This window comes from Monocercomonoides exilis (genome assembly GCF_001643675.1).
Source record: "Monocercomonoides exilis strain PA203 chromosome Unknown scaffold6-2077815, whole genome shotgun sequence".
In the NCBI taxonomy this organism is placed as follows: Eukaryota; Preaxostyla; order Oxymonadida; family Polymastigidae; genus Monocercomonoides; species Monocercomonoides exilis.
In genome coordinates, this window is record NW_027150551.1 from 1,247,591 (window position 1) to 1,267,969 (window position 20,379).

The 20,379-nt window shown below is 36.5% G+C and overlaps 7 protein-coding genes across 7 annotated transcripts; 2 read left to right on the forward strand and 5 right to left on the reverse strand.

Annotated features, from left to right (window-relative positions):
- Positions 1-415: 415 nt before the first annotated feature.
- Positions 416-2,476, reverse strand: MONOS_2214 (uncharacterized protein). Its single transcript, XM_067872122.1, has one exon. The coding sequence runs from the start codon at positions 1,936-1,938 to the stop codon at positions 646-648; it is 1,293 nt and encodes a 430-aa protein (XP_067733893.1). The 5' UTR covers positions 1,939-2,476; the 3' UTR covers positions 416-645.
- A 1,096-nt stretch (positions 2,477-3,572) lies between these two features.
- MONOS_2216 (putative regulator of Ty1 transposition protein 103) lies at positions 3,573-6,517 on the reverse strand. The gene is made up of 4 exons (XM_067872123.1): positions 6,066-6,517; positions 5,842-6,000; positions 5,652-5,778; positions 3,573-5,576 (listed from the first exon to the last, which is right to left on the reverse strand). The coding sequence occupies exons 1-4, from the start codon at positions 6,465-6,467 to the stop codon at positions 3,697-3,699; spliced, it is 2,568 nt and encodes an 855-aa protein (XP_067733894.1). The 5' UTR covers positions 6,468-6,517; the 3' UTR covers positions 3,573-3,696.
- On the reverse strand, positions 6,508-8,160 carry MONOS_2217 (putative protein phosphatase 1 regulatory subunit 37). The gene is made up of 7 exons (XM_067872124.1): positions 8,038-8,160; positions 7,847-7,926; positions 7,680-7,747; positions 7,512-7,620; positions 7,286-7,367; positions 7,059-7,219; positions 6,508-6,947 (listed from the first exon to the last, which is right to left on the reverse strand). The coding sequence occupies exons 1-7, from the start codon at positions 8,048-8,050 to the stop codon at positions 6,822-6,824; spliced, it is 639 nt and encodes a 212-aa protein (XP_067733895.1). The 5' UTR covers positions 8,051-8,160; the 3' UTR covers positions 6,508-6,821.
- Positions 8,161-9,212: 1,052 nt separating this feature from the next.
- On the forward strand, positions 9,213-10,263 carry MONOS_2218 (putative dNA-3-methyladenine glycosylase family protein). The gene has a single exon (XM_067872125.1). It carries the CDS (start codon positions 9,235-9,237, stop codon positions 9,796-9,798), a length of 564 nt encoding a protein of 187 aa, XP_067733896.1. The 5' UTR covers positions 9,213-9,234; the 3' UTR covers positions 9,799-10,263.
- Positions 10,264-12,450: 2,187 nt separating this feature from the next.
- On the reverse strand, positions 12,451-17,150 carry MONOS_2219 (uncharacterized protein). The gene is made up of 2 exons (XM_067872126.1): positions 13,072-17,150; positions 12,451-12,975 (listed from the first exon to the last, which is right to left on the reverse strand). Exons 1-2 carry the CDS (start codon positions 17,029-17,031, stop codon positions 12,724-12,726), a joined length of 4,212 nt encoding a protein of 1,403 aa, XP_067733897.1. The 5' UTR covers positions 17,032-17,150; the 3' UTR covers positions 12,451-12,723.
- Positions 17,151-17,388: 238 nt separating this feature from the next.
- Positions 17,389-18,054, reverse strand: MONOS_2220 (putative cwf18 pre-mRNA splicing factor). The gene has a single exon (XM_067872128.1). The coding sequence runs from the start codon at positions 17,982-17,984 to the stop codon at positions 17,700-17,702; it is 285 nt and encodes a 94-aa protein (XP_067733898.1). The 5' UTR covers positions 17,985-18,054; the 3' UTR covers positions 17,389-17,699.
- A 937-nt stretch (positions 18,055-18,991) lies between these two features.
- On the forward strand, positions 18,992-20,377 carry MONOS_2221 (putative nicotinamide nicotinic acid mononucleotide adenylyltransferase 1). Its single transcript, XM_067872129.1, has 5 exons — positions 18,992-19,159; positions 19,233-19,487; positions 19,548-19,624; positions 19,718-19,813; positions 19,879-20,377. Exons 1-5 carry the CDS (start codon positions 19,033-19,035, stop codon positions 20,065-20,067), a joined length of 744 nt encoding a protein of 247 aa, XP_067733899.1. The 5' UTR covers positions 18,992-19,032; the 3' UTR covers positions 20,068-20,377.
- The last annotated feature ends 2 nt before the right edge of the window (positions 20,378-20,379 follow it).

Sequence of the window (20,379 nt, forward strand, 5' to 3'; positions counted from 1 at the left end):
TTTTTAAAAAAAAAATATCATTCGCAATATCACATATAAGCATTATGAAGCACCGCACAATTATTTACATGTTGTGATTTGAATAACAGCCAAATATAAAAAGAAAATATTACAGTTTGTTTGAAAAAACAACGGTTAATAATTTTTAATTTTCCACTTTTGTGATTTCAAAATAACTTTTTTTCTTGATTTCATTCACATGTTAATCACATCATTATATCATTAAGTTTTCTTTATAACAATGAGATTTTTAAATTGATACCAGTTTTTTTCTAGAAAAATAAATATTTTTTCCTTTTACTCTTTTTTTTATGGATTATTCACTGATTATTTGAAAAACAAAATGGCATCATTGAATTTCTAAATCCCTTCATTTATGAACTCACTTTATCAAAAAAAAAAAAATTCTCATTTAAATAGAAAAAAATTATTTGAAGTTTATCTATTCTTTCATTCCACAAATATATTTTAGAATTTGAAAAAAAAGAAAAAGAAAAGATAAAAAGAAAGCCAAATGCAGATATGTAAAAAAATAAAAAAATAAAAAAATAACAATAACTTTTCAGAAAGTTAATTTCGAATTGTAACACAATAATTTGAATTTATTTTAATAAAATCGTGTAGTGAATCTGAAATTATGCAAGATCAATATGAGCTTGTGAATTCCGTAACATTTTTTGTATTTGCTTCATTTGTATTTTTTGATTTCTTTCCATTTTTTTTCCTATGAGTGTTAGATTCGACGGTCTTTGGCTTATCAACTATTCTTGTATCTGCAGAATTCTCTGCTGATGAAGAGTCCAGCCCATGTGAAGTGTTAGTGAAGCTGCTGGAGCTGTTAAGTTCAACTAAGTCCGGAGTGTCGTTGTCGATCAAAGCAGAAGAATGAGTCTCAGAAGAGATGAAAGAAGAAACAGACGAAAGCAAAGCCACATTCGGATCTGTCGATGAAATAGAAGTGCCTGAAGTGTTTTTTAATTGTTCAGCTTCACGTTGCACTGGCTGTTGCTGCTGCTGCCGCTGGTTTTGCAAGTTTTGATAATTTGCTGCATTGTCTTGCCTTTCTTTTTCTTGATCAGCAGAGCTATTCTGTGGAGATTTTCTCTCTTCCACAGAATTAGCGTTGAGGCCTTCTTCATTCGCATTGTTTTCTCCGCTCTCTTCCACAGCATCAATATCCAGCAAATCAGTTGGCTCTTGCTCATCCAAACTGGCATCCATCAGCTGGTACGAGTTGCCACTTCCTCTTCCGCCTCTCCCGCAGCAGAGCCCGCAGAACAGATAATCCCTGACGCACCGGCACGAATAGCACTCGAGATTGAAGTTGAAGTTCAGGCACCCGTCGCACTGGCAGCACAGATCGTAGCCGCAGTCCATACGCTCCGACTCGAAGCAGCACGGGTCGCAGCAGCTGCAGAAGCGCAGTGGTGGAAACTTTGTCCGGCCGCACTGCAACGAGCAGCACACGCGCCCTCTCTCTTCTTCTGCATCTCCGTCTTCTCCGCTGTAGTCGTCGAATTTCTGCATCATCATGCCTCCTTCCTCCAAAGATGAGTTGTCTATGTCCATGTTCATATCTCCTTCACTTTCACTTGAAGAGGATGCTCCTTTTTGTGAGCCTGTTCTCCTTTTCCCTCTTCTCTTTCCCCCTTTTGTGGAATCAATAAGCGATTCTTCATCGTCCAGAATGTAATTTCTGACGCTTCTCCTCCTCCTCACTCTTCTTCCCCCTTCTCTTCTGCAGCAGCTGCAGCCCAGCCCAAGAAACACAATTTGCTTCAGATCATCAAATGTCTCGCAAAGTGAATCAGAAAACGAGTGTGTCGCTTTCAGACGCATGAAAAATGACACTGTGATTACTCCAGCACAAACAAGCAAAGCAAGCCCCACCAAAATCGCAGACAGAATCAATAAGAACTTCAAGAACGAGACAAACATAGATGCTTTTTTAGGCTTTTGTTGCGATTCCTTTTTTTGTGCTTCTTTTTCTTCTTTCTCTTCTTTTTCCTCCTCTTCTTTCTTTTCTTTTTTCACTTCTCCCTCTTCTTCCTCTTCCTCTTTTTCCTCTTTTTCTTTTTCTTTTTCTTCAACCTTCTCTTCCTCTTTCTCTTCTACTACTTCTTCTTTTCCAACATCTTCGTCATCCTCTTCTTCTTCTTCAGCTTTCTCTTTCTGTCTTTCCTCTTTCTCTTTTTCCTCTTTCTCTTTCTCCTCTTTCTCTTTCTCCTCTTTCTCTTTTTTCTCTTTCTCCTTTTTCTTGTCCTTTTCCTTGTCTTTTTTCTTTTCTTCTTTATCCTTATCTTTCTCCTTATCTTTTTTCTTATCTTTTTCCTTGTCCTCCTCCTCCTTCTCCTTCTTCTTTTCCTTCTTCTTTTCCTTCTTCTCCTTCTTCTTTTCCTTCTTCTCCTCATCCTCCTTCTCCTCTTTCTCCTTTTTCTCCACTTTCTCCTTTTTCTCCTTTTTCTCCTCTTCTTCCTCTTTCTCCTCCTCTTTCTCCTCCTCCTCCTCCTCCTCCTCCTTCTCTTTCTCCTCTTCCTCTTCTTCCTCTTCTTCCTCTTCTTCCTCTTCTTTCTCTTTTTTCTCTTTTTTCTCCTCTTTCTTCTTCTTCTTCTTCTCTTCTTCCTCTTTCTTCTCCTTCTCTTCTTCCTTTTCTTCCTCTTCTTTCTTTTTTTTATCTCTTTCTTCTTTTTCTTTTTCTTTGTCTTTTCCTTTATTTTTCTCATCTTTCATCAATTTGTTCTTCATCTCATTTGCTTCTTTTTTAATATCTTCCCCCGTAACATCATTTGTCGATTCATTTGCTTTTTCCTTCTTTTCTAACTCTTTTTCTGAGTCATGCACTTTTGAAATTTCTGATTGAGAAAGGTTTATCACACTGGCAGTCCTTTCATTCGCAGTAGGGATTGTGTCTTTGCTAAAACTTTCATCTTGCAAATATTCTTTACATGAAGGCATACAGCTTTCTGAATATGAAGATGAATTTACATCGGCTTTGGCAATATTATTTGGTGAATAGTCATAATAAGTTTGATGCAAATCTTTTTCCTGAATATTCTCAATTGATTTATGAAAATCTTTTTCATGGTAAGCAATATCTGAGCTTTTCATTTTCGAATGTTTAGAAATGGAATTAAAGGATTTTCTCTTGGATGCTGATAATTGTATTTTATCATTTGCATTTCCTTCCTCTTCGCATAAGGAAAAAACTTCAGTCAAACACGTATTTAAAGAAAGCAAATTTATGCGATTTTCTGTTGGCTCAATTATATCTGCCACTTTAGTTTTATGAAAATCTTGTGAAAAATAATATTGTTGCTTCTCATCTTTCAATGAAATAAAAGTCTCAGAAAATACTGAATAAGCAAATAACAATAACAACTCCTCCATAAGATATAAAAAATTGAATGTTGAATGTTTGGTAAAATAGTAATTTGGCTTTACAGAGATAACAATTAAATGAAACAAATAATGGTAATTGAAATATTTTTTGCCTTTTTTTCCAAAACAGTTCTTTATTTGATAGCTAAAACAAAGTGCAATCATGAAGAAAAAATAGAACAAAAAACGAAATATTAGCTTTTAATTTGGATATTTTTTAAAAATTGTTTTTAATAAGAATTTTCATTGTTTTGAAAAATGGAATTTGTATTAAAGGAAATGTTTTATGAAATATTAAAAAGAAGAAGAGAAAGAATTTTAATAGTAATATTGTCCCGGAATAGAATAAGGTGGAGGCTGCTGAACAGGAAGAGATTGAAATGGCGGATAAGGAGGCGAATAACCCTGGGGAATCGGCTGAGGAATTCCTTGTTGAGGAGGAAGATGATATGAATGAGGAGGCATTTGAGAGGGATAAGGCGAAGGCTGGGCGAAAGGAGCACCGCCCTGGGGAGGCTGGAGATGAGGTGGAATTTGCTGTGATTGCTGGGGCGGCAGGCGTCCCACAGGAACCATCGGGGCAGATATATTAGGCTGCTGGTACATGTAACCAGCCTGTGACTGCTGCGGCATTTGATTCATTTGAGACATCTGATTCATTTGATTCATTTGTGGCATCTGAGCCGACGGCGCAGCAGGCGCAGGGAAGTGGCCTGCCATTGCCTGGCCCTTCGCCCCGGACTGCGTCTGCTGCAGTGCCGAAGCAGAGAACAGCGACTGGTCTGACTGATGTGTGGTGTGGGTGGATGGGGTGTCTGACTGTGAAGTGGTGGAGTCTGCGTCCAGCGATGTGTTAGACAGCACTCCGTTCCCTTGGATCTGCTCCGCCTGCAGCTTGTCCAGAAGCTCCGACAGGCTCTCGTCGCCGCCTGCCAGAGGATTCAGCAGCTTCTTCTTCTTCTTCTTGCCGGCACTCCCAGAACTTCCTGCATCGCTGCTGTGGTGCGACTCAGAAGAACGGTGCTCTGACTGATGTTCTGTTGATTCCTTTGAATCTGATGCTTCTTTATCTGTTTTTCTACGACTGCTTTCATTTTTTTCTGTTTGGTGATGAACTCTTTCATTGGCATTTTGTGCAGAAGAAGCAGAAGAAGACGACGAAGCTTCTGAAGAATCTTCTCGAGGGGATTGAGGGATATTTTGTGCAGGCTGATATGAAGACGGTGAATATAATGATTCAGAAGAAGAAGAAGTTGAAGAAGAAGTTGAAGAAGAAGAAGAAGAAGAAGAAGAAGAAGAAGAAGGATGCAGTGGAGAAGCTGAATGGTTATTATACGGGGCATCGTTATTTGAAGGCGATGCCATCGAATCAGAAAGTGGAGTTGTCATCGACGGTGAGTATGGAGGAGAGAGTGTTGAGTCGTCAACACTTGAAGCATAACCCAAGCTATTCTGAAATGCAGACTGTGTTTTTTTCTTCATGTCATCCATTTCCATTGATCCATCAAATAATCGAGAAGAATCAGTAGAGCTTGGATGATTGCTAACAGATCTATAATCATCATCGTCATCATCACTGGAATATTTCATCCTGATAGGATCAGTATATTTGTTCTCAAATTTGTTTGCTCCATCTCTGAAATGCTCATATTCGCTTGAACTTCTTCTTTCGTCTTTTTTGCTGGATGAAGAATCATATCTACGAACATCGCTGCCTGTGTTGAAGTTTGAGGAATACGCAATTCCAACATCATTCGCATTAATGTCGTTGCTATCTTCTTCAACTCCTTCACCCTCTTCTTCTTCTTCTTCCCTTTCTTCTCTTAACCTGTCCCATTCCCTTCGCCTTCGCTTTGTTGGTGCTTCACTTAATAATCCTAGTTCGTTATTCTCCTCTCCTTTCACACTCCTTCCTTCCCCTTCTTCATCCTCCTCTTCTCCAGGTATTTTCACTCTGCCTTCTTTTATTGCTTCTGCAAGCTCTGTCATTTCTTCTTCATCTTCTTCTGCTGCAATTCCTTTCATTGCAAGTGCTTTCCGCTTTGAAGCCTGAGATAATTTTTTCTCTATCATCCCTTTGACCTCATCAAGCAACGCCATCATATCTCGTTCGTTTTGTTCGGACACTGATAGTAATTCTATGTATGGTGTGAATGAAGATGGTACTTCACCTTCTTTCTGAGAGTTTTGCTGAGATGCTTTTCCAAATGAGATTGAAAAAAAAAATGAATAATAAAAGATTCAGATGGTTATTTACAAAAATAGCATCACACTTGAAGATATTTGATTTGGATCGTCTGCTGCAGATGCAGACTCCAGAAGCAAAGAAAGAGATAAGCTTTTTATTTCCTTGGTTAATTGCTTGGAAACAACTAAATAATTACTTAAATCTTGAATAAACTGTAATCATTTCGCAAAAGCAAATTACAAAGTAAAATAAATCCATAAAAACAAAATACAAACATCTTTGATCATTAATGAATCTTGATCGTCATCGGGCTCTTCAACAAATTTAATGGTTGAAATCGGAGGAAACTGTGGTTTTTTAACTTTCTGAACTTTTTTCTTTGAAATTTGAGTATTTTGCAATTTTTCAGTTTCTTTCAATTTTTCACTTTCATCCTAATTAACAATTAGAAAAGCATTGATTCACTTAATAGGGTTTAAATAAATAGTTCAACACAAACATTTCTTTTTGCAGATATTTTTCTAAGACTCATTGCTTCTTCAGGAGTAAATACATTTCGTATCTCGAGTATTTGTATTACTCTCATAATAGAATTGAATGTTTTTTCATCAACATTTCGAAGTAAACCTTCACTAAATAACTGACAAAATGATTTATAAAAAGGTTGTGTAAATGCATGTGTCTTTTTTCTTGCGTTTTGAAGTATGTCGTTTGCAATATAAAAAAACAAAAGAAGTTTTTCTGGAGGTGCGTTTCTGCATTCTTGTGTCCAGGCGTCGACGACAGCTTCATAATCCTTCTTATGAAAAAGCACCCACTGCGTCAAAGTTTCTATAGAAGCCTGTGTTCCTTTGCACGAATGCATTTTTGAACAGAATTCTTTCCGGTTAAATGTTGACATTTTTTTGCTTTTTGATGATTATTTCAAGAAATAGAAAAAATTCAACAGATCTTACCCTTCATTGTATAAGTCGATCAAACTTCCTTTGAACAACTCAAAATAACACAAAAGAATCCACGAAAATAAGTAATAAATAAAAACATATAACTCTAACATAAAATTTGTTGTGATTATAACTTAACAATTTGAAATATGAAGAAATAATTATGAAACTATTGCTATGAAAATTTTCACAGATTTTGAAAGTTAAGAGGCCATCTAAATTCCCAATTAACTTCCTTAATGCATCCTGAAATTTTTAAAAAAATAATTGTTTAAAACTTCTTTAACAATGAAAAAGAAAGAAAATTTTATTCACGTTGGCTTTGGCGCTGAATTTGAACGAATGAAATTATGAACATTCCGTTCACATGTTTGTTGAATAGCTTGAATGTTTGATTGCATAGCATGTCTTTCCGTTCCTTCTTTTGCTTTTTCAATCTGTGTTCATAATTTTATTGTTTGAATTATGTTTGAAAATGGATAAATATAATGGAAAATAAATTCAATTATTGCATTTTGTGTTAAACATTTAAAAAATCTGAAGCATACAAGTTGTTGCGAATCAAAGCAGATGCACTGAATGACTGTGTTTGGCTCTAAAACAGCATTTAATTCCTGTATTCCTTTTAGAGAAAGCCTGTGGTTTCGCCTCAAGTCGATTCTCAGCAGCGTTCGATTTGTTGACAGAGCATGTGTTATAAATATAAGGTCTATAAGAAAAGATTTAATTGTGTAAAATTAAATTATGATTTATCAAAGAGTATGAGAAAACAAACCATCAGAGCATATTTCGGAAGATGCTATTCCCAATGTTGTGAGCGTTGAATTGCTCGTCAGCAGCTCGCCAAGATACTTACTCTATTTGCATGAGGAAAAATATTTTTTGAAAAAAGAAATTGATAAAAAAAAAAAAAAAAGAGAGAGAGAGAGAGAGAGAATAAACAATAAAAATTCAATTCATTCTTTTGCATGTAAATGATTAATTTGTATTTTATCGCACACCCCTTCAAATCCAACAGTGTTGCTTCCCACATCAAAATGCTGAAGAGTCAAATTTTCCATCAACCCATTGCACAAATGTCCAATCCCAACTGGAGACAAATGAGTTGCCCTATTAAAATTGAAATAAAAATAGAAAATATAATTTCCAATCGCTCACATATATGATACCATAAAATGAGTGACAAGAGGGTTCTGTTTGTTTTAAGACAAAAAGACAGCTTGAGAGCTCCATCATCCTTCACAACATAATAGCGTTTCATAAATAAACCAAATTTTATGATAAAAATTATTACAATATAAAAAACTCTATAATTCTAAGAAGACTGATGACACACTCCAATGTTGTTGTTCCTTAAATCGAGTGATGCTAATTGAGATGTGAAAAGGCAGCCCTCATCCAAGCTCTTTGTGGGAGCTGATGAATAACCCCAAAGCCATTCCGAAGCCATTTTACATTAGTGTCCAGAATGAAACATAATAATAAAACAAAAAATTTTATAGTTCAATAAAAAATAAAAAGGAATACTTATAGATTTCATATGAAGTTGTTCGATTTCCTTTTCATTTTTCTTTCGATTCAATGATTCCTCGTATTCACTATTGTCTTCTTTCCCTTCAATTTTTTTATCATTTTGCTCTCTATTCTTTTTCTCTCTCTCTTGCATCTGAATTGGAATAAATGGAGGCAATGGAATTGTATCTTTCAAAAACATTGAAATAAAATCTGCTGATTGAGCCGTCAGTTGATTTTCTCCTAAGGCCAGTGACAAAAGCGTGGTGTTTGCAACTAATGATCTGCTTAAAAATTGTATTTCAGTTGCAACCGAACTGTTAGACGTAATGCCATTCATTTTCAATATTTCCAAATGGCAGAATGATGATGCCAATGCTTTTCCAATGCATTGCAAACCACTTGAATCGATATGATTAAATGATATGTCGAGAACTCTTAATGGATGTCCATTTTTAATCATCTCTGAAAGTATTGAACATGATTTCATTGACAGCGCTTTGCAATTTCTTAAATTTAATACATTCAATGTTGAAGTTTGGCGAGCTGACTCAAGGATAATTTCTGCTGTCTATAAATCGTTAGAAATTGATAACAATTAGAATTTGAAAAAAGTTCAAACATCTTCTTTCAGACTTCCTTCAAAATCCAAAATATGAATAAACGAATTTTTTGAAGCAGATATTAACGCTGCAATAGCTTTGCACTGAGCACGAGAAATAGGAGAATCTAAAAAAGAATTTTTATATTTTGCTCAACAAAAAAAGCAAACCCCGTATTGTAATTGCATTTACAGGATCTTCTTTCTTTGATGCTGACTGAGTAATATTTTGTTGAAGTTTCTAAATGTTTTTTCAAAAGATAAAGCAAACTGTCAATGTTGCAAGAAGAGAAGGAATTGGAGGAATATGTCGAGATTCACATTCGGATTTATAACTATTTAAACTGTTTAACGCTGCACCAAATGTAGTTTGAGTTCCAGCGTCCAACATTAAACCTGTAAACAACGAAAAAAAAGAAAGAGTAACCATATTTATTTAATGAAATGCAATTGCTTAATTCATAACTATTCAGTTTTCTTTATAACAATGTTTATTGTTTGTGAAAGTATCCTATCAAACAATATAAAGAATAACTTACAGTGAAATCAACAACAATGCCATTTGGCAAATATGATTATGGTGCACAGATAATTTTTTTGCTTTTTTCCAGATGCCAAAGCAAAAATCCTCAAAAAAACCTTCAGATGGCCCTGTGGCAGGTGAAGGAAAAAGGTTGAATTCAGAGTTTTATGCTGATGGAGCACTTGTTGTTGCAGAAAAATTAGTTGGAAAAGTTCTTTGCAGAAAACTTGAAGATGGAAGTATTTTGAGGAAAAGAATAACTGAAGCAGAAGCCTACATAGGCGAAGAAGATTCGGCATGTCATGCTCGTGTTGGCAGGACCGCTAGAACTTCTGTGATGTATGAGAGCGGAGGACATGTTTATATGTTCGTATGCTACGGAATACACAATATGTTTAATGTTGTAACAGGGAAAAGTGGTCATCCTGAAGTTGCTTTAATTCGTGGTATTGCAGGATATGACGGACCTGGTCGTGTTACAAAGGCAATGCATATGGATAAATCATTGAATGGAATCGACATGACCACTTCAAAAGTTTTGTGGATTGAAGACGATGGATTTTCGTTTGACATTAAAAAAACAAAGCGTATAGGAATCGATTATGCTTCGGAACCTTATAAAAGTATTGAATGGAGATTTGTTAGATGTTGATTTTAATATTCTAACATAATTTATCAGGAAGCATTGTTCGGACTTGTTCTTATTTTCAAATTTTTTATTGTTATATCTGTCATTTATTCAATCAATTTCAATTAAAATGAATCGTTGTTCTATGTTAGAAAAAGATGAAGTTTAATTAAAATTTCAAAAAAATTATACAATTTTTAAATTTTGTTAGAGATTCAAATTTTCCGTTCATTTTGCTTTATTTGAAAAGAATTTTATTCAAAAGTGATGTGTTAATTGAGGGAGTGTATTAGACTTGAAGTATTTTTTTTTTTTTTTTATTTTAATTTTTCGAATGAAGAGTTCAAATATTTGTCAAAATTTCTGGAAACGAAAGTAAAAATTAATTTCTGTAAGAAAGGGGAAAAAAATTTTTTTTTTATTTTGAATTTTAAAAATTTCTTGATATGACACCTCTCAAAAGACAAAAATCATATTTGTTGATATCAACAAGTTTCTATTTTCTTTTCGCAAAAAAAATGTGTAAATGATTTGGAGACAGAAAGAATCAACTGATGTCTTTGGAAAAAACAAGTTTTCATTCAATAAATCATAAACCTTTTCCTTTTTTGAAAATGTCTGCATAAATTATTTTGTCAATAGAGATAAATTTTTATCTTGTTTGGTGAAACACTTTTTAAACCATCGAATGATTTCAAAATTTCCTTCAGAATAGTACTTGCGATTAATTATTCAAAAATTGAATTGTTCTTCGTTCAATCATTTTTAACTCGCAATTCTTCAATAACATAAACTTCCTTTATCTGTGCCATTTAATTTCTTTACAAAATGTGGGAAAATATGGACTTTCAAGCTTTTTTTGCCCAAGGCATTAAAGAATTGCTCCGTTCATAACTTTTTTTCGCTTTTTCAAATTTCAAAATTAATTTGTTTTTCATATCAGCAAACAGGCATCGTTGAAATCAAAACATAAAGAATTGTGACATTTCACGAATGTCAAAAATTGAACTCATTTTTATTGAGTTTTTTGATCTCAATATGTCAATGAAAAGTGCAAATTCTATCAATGAAAATGCCTGAAGTGATGTGTTTTACCCCAAATGAAAATTTTTTGGATTCCTCCAAATCAACTTGTTTCATATGCACTCACTTGAACTCCTTCTCTAACCTGATAGATTATTTTTGGAGACAAAAGATGATCTGTCAAAGAAAAAAGAAAATTCTGATAACAGGAATAAAAGATGAAAAGACATGGAAATGTTAAAGAATTTTAGGGATAATTAAAAAGTTAACAATTCATTCTTTTTATTAAGAAAGTGTTGCTTGAAATTTTATCTTAATGTTTTCATGCCTAAATAAGAAAAAGGAACAGGAAAGAATTGGTTGAAGTCAACTGAAGCCAATAAAATGAAAGAAGAATCCAAAGATTAATTTTGTGTTTTTCTTTTTGAATTAATCTTTCGAATCATTTTGAGGATTGAAAACATTTGTGGTTGATATTTTGTGATGATGAATCAGGTTTTAATGCATGTGAAGAAACAGAAATTTTCGACCTTATTGAGGGAACAGATGAAAATTGTGAAATTGATCACACGCCTGTTGAAAAAAGTGAGAAAAAGATATGGCTCTTTTATTTTTGTTAAGTGACTTTTGTTTTTTTACCAAATAATAATCAGTATTTCATATTTCGATCAAAAATTTGTTCCTAATCACGAATATTCACTAAAATGGAAATAAAAACATTGTCAAGATTTTGATATCCATTTAAGAAAAATCTCGTAAGCGTGAACAGAAAATAAATGAAAATATGAATTATAATTTAATTTGAACATTTATCAAAAGGAACTTTTTCAAAGAATGAGCTATATCGTGACTTCATTGTATTTCGCTTGATGGACCTTTTGTTCCTCCTTGCTTTTTGGTACAAAAACCATTCTTCGGCAAATCCCTTCATTCACTGGGCTATCAAACCGGAATTCATGGGAGTGAGGAAATCGGAGATTCGTCTTTTTTTGCGACCTGAGTTGTTTGAAAACAGAACTTTGAAAGTTTTCATCTATCATCAAAAATTGAGAAGAATGAATATGCCAGACAAACACACACAGACAGTGTTGATGCTTGACGGATGCAGAATCCACCTGTCAGAGAATGGATTGACTCGAATTGCTAATAAAAATGTTTTGCTTTTGGCTTTGCCTCCGAATGCTACACATTTGCTGCTTTCATTGAAATTATCAATTTTCTTAATTTGGATGTTTAAAATTCAACAGGTAAGATCTGGTTCGACACATGATAGCGTGAAACAACTTTTGTGTGTTGCAATAAATATTACATTTAAAGTTTTTTCATCGATCTGTATTTTTTCTTTATTCAAAGAAAGTGGACTTCTGAATGATTCTCACAAAACTTCTTCAATAGTGCAGATCTTCAAAGAAAGCTTTGAAAAAGTGATTGAAATTGTCAAATTGGGCAACAAGTCATTGCCACTGTCATGCACAAGACAAACAAGACAAACAAAAGGAGGAGAGTGGGGAATTATGAACATTGACAAAATGCCAGTTAATTTTGGACTTCCGCAATAAACAACACTTGGTGAACAATTGATATGTCTAAGAGTTTTTTTCATTCATATTTCATGGAGCATTTCAAAAAAAGCTCGATTAAATAAATAAAACATTCATAAAACTTTTGTTTATATTAATTTAATTATTTCAAAAAGAATTAACAATTAACAAGAGTAATGAATTACTGAAATATTTCGATATTGAATAAAAATATTAAAAACAATTAAAGACAGTTGATGCTTCATTTATAATAATTAACACACATTCAGATAAAAATATCCTTTAACTTTAAATTAAAAATGAAAATCCAATTAAAAAAACAAAAGTATCAAATATTCTATTAAAAATTTATGTAATATAACATAAAATAGTGTATCACGAAAACTCATTCTTTACCTGCTTTTTCTCGTTTTTCTTTTCCCTCCTTTAAAACTTCCGCAAGTTTAACCTGTGCACGTGAGGAAAGCATAATTTGGTCTGACGCAGTCTTTACAGCTTCTTCGCCCACAATAAAGACCAAATCCGCCACCAGCTTTGACCCAGTCTCGCGAAGATCGATGCTGCTACCGTCCATCGCCCTCAGCGCTGCTGGGAGCGCGGAACGCTTCAAAAGCGAAGTGGAGCTGCGGGAAAGAGGCTGGGTAATTAAATAAATTTTAATAAAACATTACAAAATTTAAATCAAATTAAAATAAATAATCATAAAATCAAAAAATAAATTGAGTGGACACACTTTTTTGCACAGAAGAGATATGAAGCCGAACATCAGATGGCGCGCCTTCTGCGGCACAACTCCCGAGTTCAGCACAGACACATACGACGACACCAGCAGATCAGGGCTCATCCAGTCAGACGTCACACACATCGAGCGCAGCACACCTTCAGCCGCGTTGGATATACCTCCTCCGCTGCCTCTGGTTGGAGACGCCGACGGAGCTGAGTTGAATGCAGAGGAAGAATACAGCGCTGCAGAAGAGCCTCCGCTGCTTGCATGGCCCATGGCCTGTGCAAGTGCAGTCACAGCCATCGTCAGAGTGGAGTCCAGCCCTTGCCGAAGGATCACGAAGCTCGACCCGAAGAGCTCTATTGCTTTCAGCTGGACAGACGTGTTCGGGTCAGAAAGACGCTGAATCAGCATTTCAACAAGCACCTGAGACCCGCGCTGCACATCACGCAGGACGCTGACATCATCTGATGAATGAGCATCTGGCTGAGGAGAAGCAGATGAGGAAGATGAGTTCGAAGAAGTGGACTTGTTCATTACAGAAAGCGAGTACGAAAAAGAAGCTGAAGAAGCTGACGGAATGCCTCCGCTATTCACCACATGTGCTGCAAAGCATATTGTTGGGATGGGCTGTGTCATCAGATACTTCGACAGGATGTCCAGCCCTGCTTTCCTGTCGATCCAGCTGGACGATCTTAGCTCTGCCAGCGCCACAGGCAGCGCATCCACAATCTCCCCGCTCACCTTCACCTGTGCTGGAGCAGCTGTTGCTGTGCGCCGCTTCTCGCTGAGCGTCGACATGCCACTTGCACCAGTCACAAGACGAGACCGGCGGCTCGCCATCATCGACCGAGAGTGCAGTGACCGCATCACAGGCGTCGGAGGAAACACGGCATCTTCTCCCTCTGCTTCTCCTGCACTGCGCTTGAGGGCTTCTTTTGCTGTGTATTTTGTTTCTCCATCTCCGCTTGACAGTGCTCTATTGTTTTCTCTGCTTGATGGTCCCTTCGTAGCTGCCATTGTCGAAGGCTCGTAACGACACTGCTCTTTCATTGGTGCAGGAGACAGCGATCCAAACGCACCCAGCGACTGCTCATCTCTAAAGTACATCGAGGCCGACGATGGAGGAGTGGATGTAGTAGTTTCGTGTGACTGTGCGTGTGCTGATGAAGGCGGGGTTGTCCAGAACCCAGTGCCCGATTCAGCGACGGACCCTCTCCGCAGCAGCGGCGTGGCCACGCTGGATGAGCAGTTGAGGGCGCCCTCTGTGTCTGAGGAGTGGTTGGAGGCTCGGCTATACGGCTGGTACGACGAGTGGCCAAGTAGAGGCGAAGTCGCAAGGGGCGTCACAGGAAACGGGGAAGAAGACGCAACAGACATCCCCAGCAGCTCATTCGCATCATCGGGGATTTCGTCGTCGATCAGGTTGACTGCTGCATTGGCGCTGCTTTCTCTTTCTCTCAATCCGAATTCTTTGTCTTCTGGCAGCTTCATGTCTTCGTCAGAGATTGAGCGGAAGCCTGTGCCGTCGATCGTCTTTCGCCTTTCGGTTGATTTGTGCAGTGTGCGCTTGCCCAGTCTCTCGTTGAGGCTCAAAGAAGGAGGCGGAACTAGTGAGGAAGAAGAAGAGCCAGGTGATATAGAAGCAATAGATTTAGCAGGAGTTGTTGTTGTTGTTGATGTTGTTGAAGAGGAGGAGGAGGAAGAAGAAGAAGAAGAATAAGAGTCAGTTGTTGTTGAAATACCAAAAGAAGCAGAATTTGAGTTTGAATTAGAAGAAGTAGCCGAAGAAGGTGATATCAATCCGCCTGACGAAGACGAGCACACTTTCATCTGCGACTGCAGCGACTCTGCCGAATAAGCTTCTTGTGCGTGGCGCTGCTTCGGCCGCGAAGGAGAAGGCGAAAGAGAATAAACGTTGAATCTCGTTGGGTTGCCCTTCACTTCAGAAACAGTCTTTTTAAACGTGCTGTACTCGTCCTGCTTCGGAATGTACTGCTGAATCCAGTTGTCCATCGGCTCAAACACAACAGTTGCCCCTTCTTTCTCTCTGCCTGCCACCACACTCCAGTTCGTCCGCTGCAGCAGCTCGTATATCTCTTTCCTCGCCTCTTCACGACAGTCCGGGCTGGCGTCGTGAATGCCCCTCACAACACACCCAATCAGCTGTGGAAGGTCTCTCCAGCGAATCAAGTCCAGCCCTTCTGCACCTGACGATCCTTTGCTCCCCTTTCCAGTTCCCATAACACTGCCACTGCTGATTCCTGAGAGAATTGGAGAGCGGCAGAGCATTGGTGATGAGTTGGCTGCCATTGGAGTGGAAGGCGTGTATGACTTACGAGGCACTTTAGGCGTAGATTCACTCCGTGTTCTGACAGGAGCGCGCTTCGGAGTTGCAACAGAAGAGGTCGGAGACTTCAGACGAGAGATTTTTGGAGATGTTGTTGGAGAGATCGAAGGGTTTGACAGCATAGCAGACGAGTCGATTGGCGTTCTGCGCTGCGAAGAAGCAGAAGAAGCCGAACCAGAAGAGGAAGAAGCAGACGAGTTTGAGGAAGTGGAAGATGCTGATGTCAGTGCTAAGCGCGATGGATCGTCTGCATCCATCAGCTCCGAAGACATCGACAGCACAGCCTGCGAATCGGGCAGAGGCAGCCGCGACAGCCCAAACGCTGTGAAGCGGTGCACACGCAACCGCACCGCTACTGCTTTGTGCGTCTGGTACACCCACAGCTTGGGCAGGTTGCGCATGATGGAGTTCGGATTGGTGGAGTAGATGGCTCCCAGCACAGAGTCCACGCCAGCTCCGATAAACCCGCTGGTCTCGAGCACTTTCTTCATCAGCGCGCGGAGGACGACCTCCACCTCGACGTCCAGCCAGCGCCCGAGGATGAGGAAGAGCTCGGCCAGTGCAGCTAGTGCTGACCTGGCGAGCTGCGAGCGCAGACTTTCCACAAGCCCCAGCACCGCCATCACCACCTCGTGCAGGCTCGTCGATAGCGCCCGCATCTCCGTGCCGCACTCACGCGCCACTGTGACGATGATGCCGAGCCCTTTGCTCTGCGTGGTCCACTCCTTCTGCCCAGTCATCGCCACCGCCTGCCGCAGCTCGGCGTCTGCACCACGTGAAATATCAGCCATTTCGAAGGAGACAGCTGGGTCGATAGAGAACAGCGCATCTGGGGTGAAGGTGGTAAGCGAAGCATCGGCGCCTCCAGAGGAGGAGAAGGGAGACGGTGTCGGATAGGGAGTTGAAGACAAGGAAGGCGACGATGATAAAAATGAAGACATTGATGTTGGGGTGGATGATGGATGCGTGTGTACAAGTGATGTGGGTTCTTGTGACATGGGGGTAATTGACCGCGAGTCGGTACTGTTCAAAGAAGATGTAGCTGAAAGTGAATTCGACAGATCAGGAGTAATATGATTTGATAGATATCCAGCGTTGGTGATGGAAAAAGATGTAAGTGCGGAGGAAGCATTTAGTGCTTCAGATGAGGTATAAGATGAAGCAGATGAAGGAATTGAAGATTGAGCACAATGATCACGATTATTCTTCAATCTCCTACGACAACTAAATCTTTGTGGAAGATATGGTGATGGAGGATGAAGTGTTGAACTCAATGAAATGTAACCAGTTGATGAAGCAGGTGCTGATAACGGTAAAGAAGAAGGTGGAGTTGTTGGAAAAGCGTTATATGTCGAAACAGCATCAGACATTGTTGCAGCTGTCGATGGATTATTTATTTCAGTTCCCGAACCAAACACTCCCAACGATACATACTCAGTATTATTTGGTGAAATGGAATTTGAAAGATCCATTGTTGAGGATATAGAAGAATGTTGAGATGAATTTGAATATTGCAATGAAGGAGATGTTAACTGCTTTGCAACAGATGGAACATAAGAAATTGCTGCTTGCTGAGTTCTTGCTAGGTCATCGGTATTTTCTTTGATATCAATTGACATTCAAATGAGAAAATTCGAATGGTAATTAAAAAATAAAAATCCTTTTCTCTCAATTTCAATAGAATCTTTTTTCAAAACAATATATATTTTTTGAGAAGAAACTTGTAACAAGAATTATTCTTCAAAATATAATCGATGCAAAAAAACGAAATACATTTGATAAAATCAAAAGATATATCAGTAGATGCATTAGTCAAAAAAGTATAAGAAAATAAAGATAACTATTAATTTTGAAATCCTGAAAATTACAAACTTATTTCTGGCACCAATGGTAAACCAAAACTGTAAAACTTAGATTAAGGGTACATTTATTGAAGTTGTTGTCATTCTCCAATGGACTTCGAAACTAAGATATTATTCATATTTTATATATTTATTATTATATTAACATTTAAAAATCTGGAATTGAAAAATTAAGTTCAAAAAATTTCTGAAATGGAATAACGATTTGTTCTGAAGTTCATGTTTGTGAAAAATTCAGAAATCAAATCACTTTAAGATACAATAATTCAACGAAACAGTTTTAGTCATATATTTTTCGAACGTGCGCCAAAATATTACGCAACTGATAACAATGAAAAAATTAAAATATAATGCGAAAACAATTACGAAATGAATAAGAAATTATGAATTGATGAAGTGTTAAAAATTAACAATATTATGTAAATTCAGGTTTTCTGCTTGCGAGATATTGAAAGCTGTGCAAGAGCCTTTTCAGTTCGTTTATCCAAAATGGCCAACTTATCTTGAATATCACGTTTTAAGTCCATTGTCTCTCTCTTAGGGGTTATAACAGTAAGGTCTATTTGTCCATGCGTTTTTTTAATGATTTCCGTGTCAATTTCAATTTCTATCTTTGGAATTTCTGGCTTTGGTAACATCAGCTTTTTAAGACGAGGATCCCTGGGAGTGTAATTTCTAAAATGCAGCTTTGAATCCTTTGTATCACTCATTAATTTACAGTCGATTTAGATTCAAAAAACACGGATTAAAAAAGAAAATTATTATCTGAATCGATCTTACCATATCATAATAATTTATTGAATTTTAGCAATTCAGAAATAATTTTGCTTTCCATTTATATTAGGGATTTTGATTTTTTGAAAACAAAAAATAAATTTGTTAATGAATGAAGAATGCCACTCGCTTGTAATTTTGAATGTAATCAACAATAATTGGAAATTTTAAAGAAAAAAAGACACTTGATGCCTTATGAATGAATTCCTGCATCAAATTTTGCATTGTCAGCAACTTTATTAACTTTCCTCTTTTTATTGTGTTATAATGACATTCAGTTTTAATTTTTGAGACAAAATACTAAAAAAAGTATTTTTTTGATTTTTGAAAATCACAACTTTTCCTTTATCAAATCATTCTCTGTTCGTTAGTTTTCAAACCCCTTTCATCGATCAAACAACACACGTTCGGATTTGTCATTTCTTTATCATCTCATATTCCTTTTACTTTCATTCTAACTACCTTTTCTTTTTTTTAACATTTTTTATATCATTCTTCAACATTAACTCATCTCGAACAACAGCGAAAATTGGAGATTTATTTTCTTATGCGGTTATTCATGCTAGTTCTTCATATCAATACGCTCCAATGACTTTCCTTCCATTCTCTTTCGTTTTGTTTTCATTCAGAATTGATATTGCAGGATATTTAATTATTGCAAAATAGTTTTCTAGCTTCACTCAGATAACTCGAAAATGCTCAATTGATATCAAAGTTTATTTTATTGTGATAAAATGCTATCTCAACAATTATGAGTCGAACTTTCTTTTATCAAATATTTTTCTCATTTATTTATCTTTTGATTCTTTTCATATATAAAGAACAATTACTCTTTTTCAAATAGTAGTCCAATTTATATTATTTGTTTAGCACATTTTCTTTTGTAAGCTAAGCAAATAAGATGTTTCAGATTTCTGAACATATTAAAGATCATACATGATATTATTATTTGTAGCGTTAATTTCTTTTTCGTAACCACAGATAATGCAAGCGGAGTCATCTTGCTTATTCAATTGGATAAAGCGTCCGACATGTTCGGATGAGAATCCAATAGTTATTTTTTTGAGCGGATCTTTTAATCCTCCGACAAATATGCATTTTCGAATTCTTGGTTTGTCTTGTTATTATGCAATTGTTTAAAATTTATATTACATTTTTTCCATTTAAATTTATTCAAATATGAGAAATTGCGAAAAGAACATTGGAAATAAAAGGAAATTATACTGTTCTCGGAGGTATTATTTCTCCAATTGCAGTGACGTATGGGAAACCTGGATTACTAGATGGTCCAACTCGTGTTGAAATGTGTAAACTTGGTTGCTTACACTCTTCATGGATAGGAGTTGATGATTGGGAAAGCGTTCAACCTGCATGGGTTCGAACTGCTGTAACTTTAGAAATACTTCATGAAAGACTTTCAAAGGTGCTTTTAACAAACGGTTTGATGTTGCATTACTTCAACAACTTTTTAAACACGTCTATCAATTTTCTATTTTTAGATTTTTCAATTGCATTTGTTATGAGTATGGATAACCTTGAGGCAATGACAAATCCAAAAATTTGGGATCCTGCATTCGTTTGTCTATTACATTTAAAATTAAAGAAACAAAAATACTGAATTTGATGAATTATGTTGTTATTGCTTTATTTTAATTGGAAAAATTTTAAGTTTCCACGCTTATTCAAGTTTAAGCTTGTGTGCTGTGGAAGAGAAGGCAAAAAATTTGAGGAAGTTGTTGAACACGAATCACTAAGGCCATATAAGGTACGCGAATATTCTTAATTATTTATATCATTATTGCTATATGTTAAAAAAATAATTGCAAATAGGCCCAAATTTATAAAGCTTTTGAAGAGCCCAGGAACGATATATCGTCGACTTTTGTTAGAGAATTACTTGCGCATTCTGAGTCTGTCAGATACCTTATTCCTGACGAAGTTGCCTCGTTTATAGAAGAAAAGCAGCTTTACAAAGCAGTTGAAGATGAAAAGAAAGATGAAACATCCACTCAAAAATGAATGTAATATTTTTACATTGGATAAACTACTTATTGATATATATATTTTTGTTGAAAAATTGTTTGGAAGTTAACAAAGTGAATTTCTTAATCTTTTTGAATTAAAGTCTTTGATTTTTACAAAGAGATATATCTTTCCGAGATTCTGTCAATTGTAGAAGTTATCGTTGTTTCACAATCTTCACTAATTTTTTCATGTCTTTCGTTTTTCTGTTAAAGATTTTTGTGTTCATATTTTCAGTTATTAATTCTTCTCTTTCAACAAGCAGATGACGACTCAAGCTCAAAACTTGGATTGCTGATAACTGAAAGA

Bases quoted from the DNA above. Each gene is read 5' to 3' on its own strand.
- MONOS_2221 (XM_067872129.1), top strand. From the start codon at position 19,033: ATGCAAGCGGAGTCATCTTGCTTATTCAATTGGATAAAGCGTCCGACA. The intron at 19,160-19,232 runs GTTTGTCTTGTT...TTCAAATATGAG, and splicing joins TATGCATTTTCGAATTCTTG to AAATTGCGAAAAGAACATTG. The intron at 19,488-19,547 runs GTTTGATGTTGC...TTCTATTTTTAG, and splicing joins AAAGGTGCTTTTAACAAACG to ATTTTTCAATTGCATTTGTT.
- MONOS_2216 (XM_067872123.1), bottom strand. From the start codon at position 6,467: ATGTCAACATTTAACCGGAAAGAATTCTGTTCAAAAATGCATTCGTGC. The intron at 5,779-5,841 runs GTTTGTATTTTG...AAATGATTACAG, and splicing joins ATTCATTAATGATCAAAGAT to TTTATTCAAGATTTAAGTAA. The intron at 5,577-5,651 runs GTGTGATGCTAT...CATTTGGAAAAG, and splicing joins TCCAAATCAAATATCTTCAA to CATCTCAGCAAAACTCTCAG.
- MONOS_2214 (XM_067872122.1), bottom strand. From the start codon at position 1,938: ATGTTTGTCTCGTTCTTGAAGTTCTTATTGATTCTGTCTGCGATTTTG.
- MONOS_2217 (XM_067872124.1), bottom strand. The intron at 7,621-7,679 runs GTATCATATATG...CAATTTTAATAG, and splicing joins CTCTTGTCACTCATTTTATG to GGCAACTCATTTGTCTCCAG. The intron at 6,948-7,058 runs GTATGCTTCAGA...TTATGAACACAG, and splicing joins GCTTTGATTCGCAACAACTT to ATTGAAAAAGCAAAAGAAGG.
- MONOS_2218 (XM_067872125.1), top strand. From the start codon at position 9,235: ATGCCAAAGCAAAAATCCTCAAAAAAACCTTCAGATGGCCCTGTGGCA.
- MONOS_2220 (XM_067872128.1), bottom strand. From the start codon at position 17,984: ATGAGTGATACAAAGGATTCAAAGCTGCATTTTAGAAATTACACTCCC.
- MONOS_2219 (XM_067872126.1), bottom strand. From the start codon at position 17,031: ATGTCAATTGATATCAAAGAAAATACCGATGACCTAGCAAGAACTCAG. The intron at 12,976-13,071 runs GTGTGTCCACTC...TTAATTACCCAG, and splicing joins TATCTCTTCTGTGCAAAAAA to CCTCTTTCCCGCAGCTCCAC.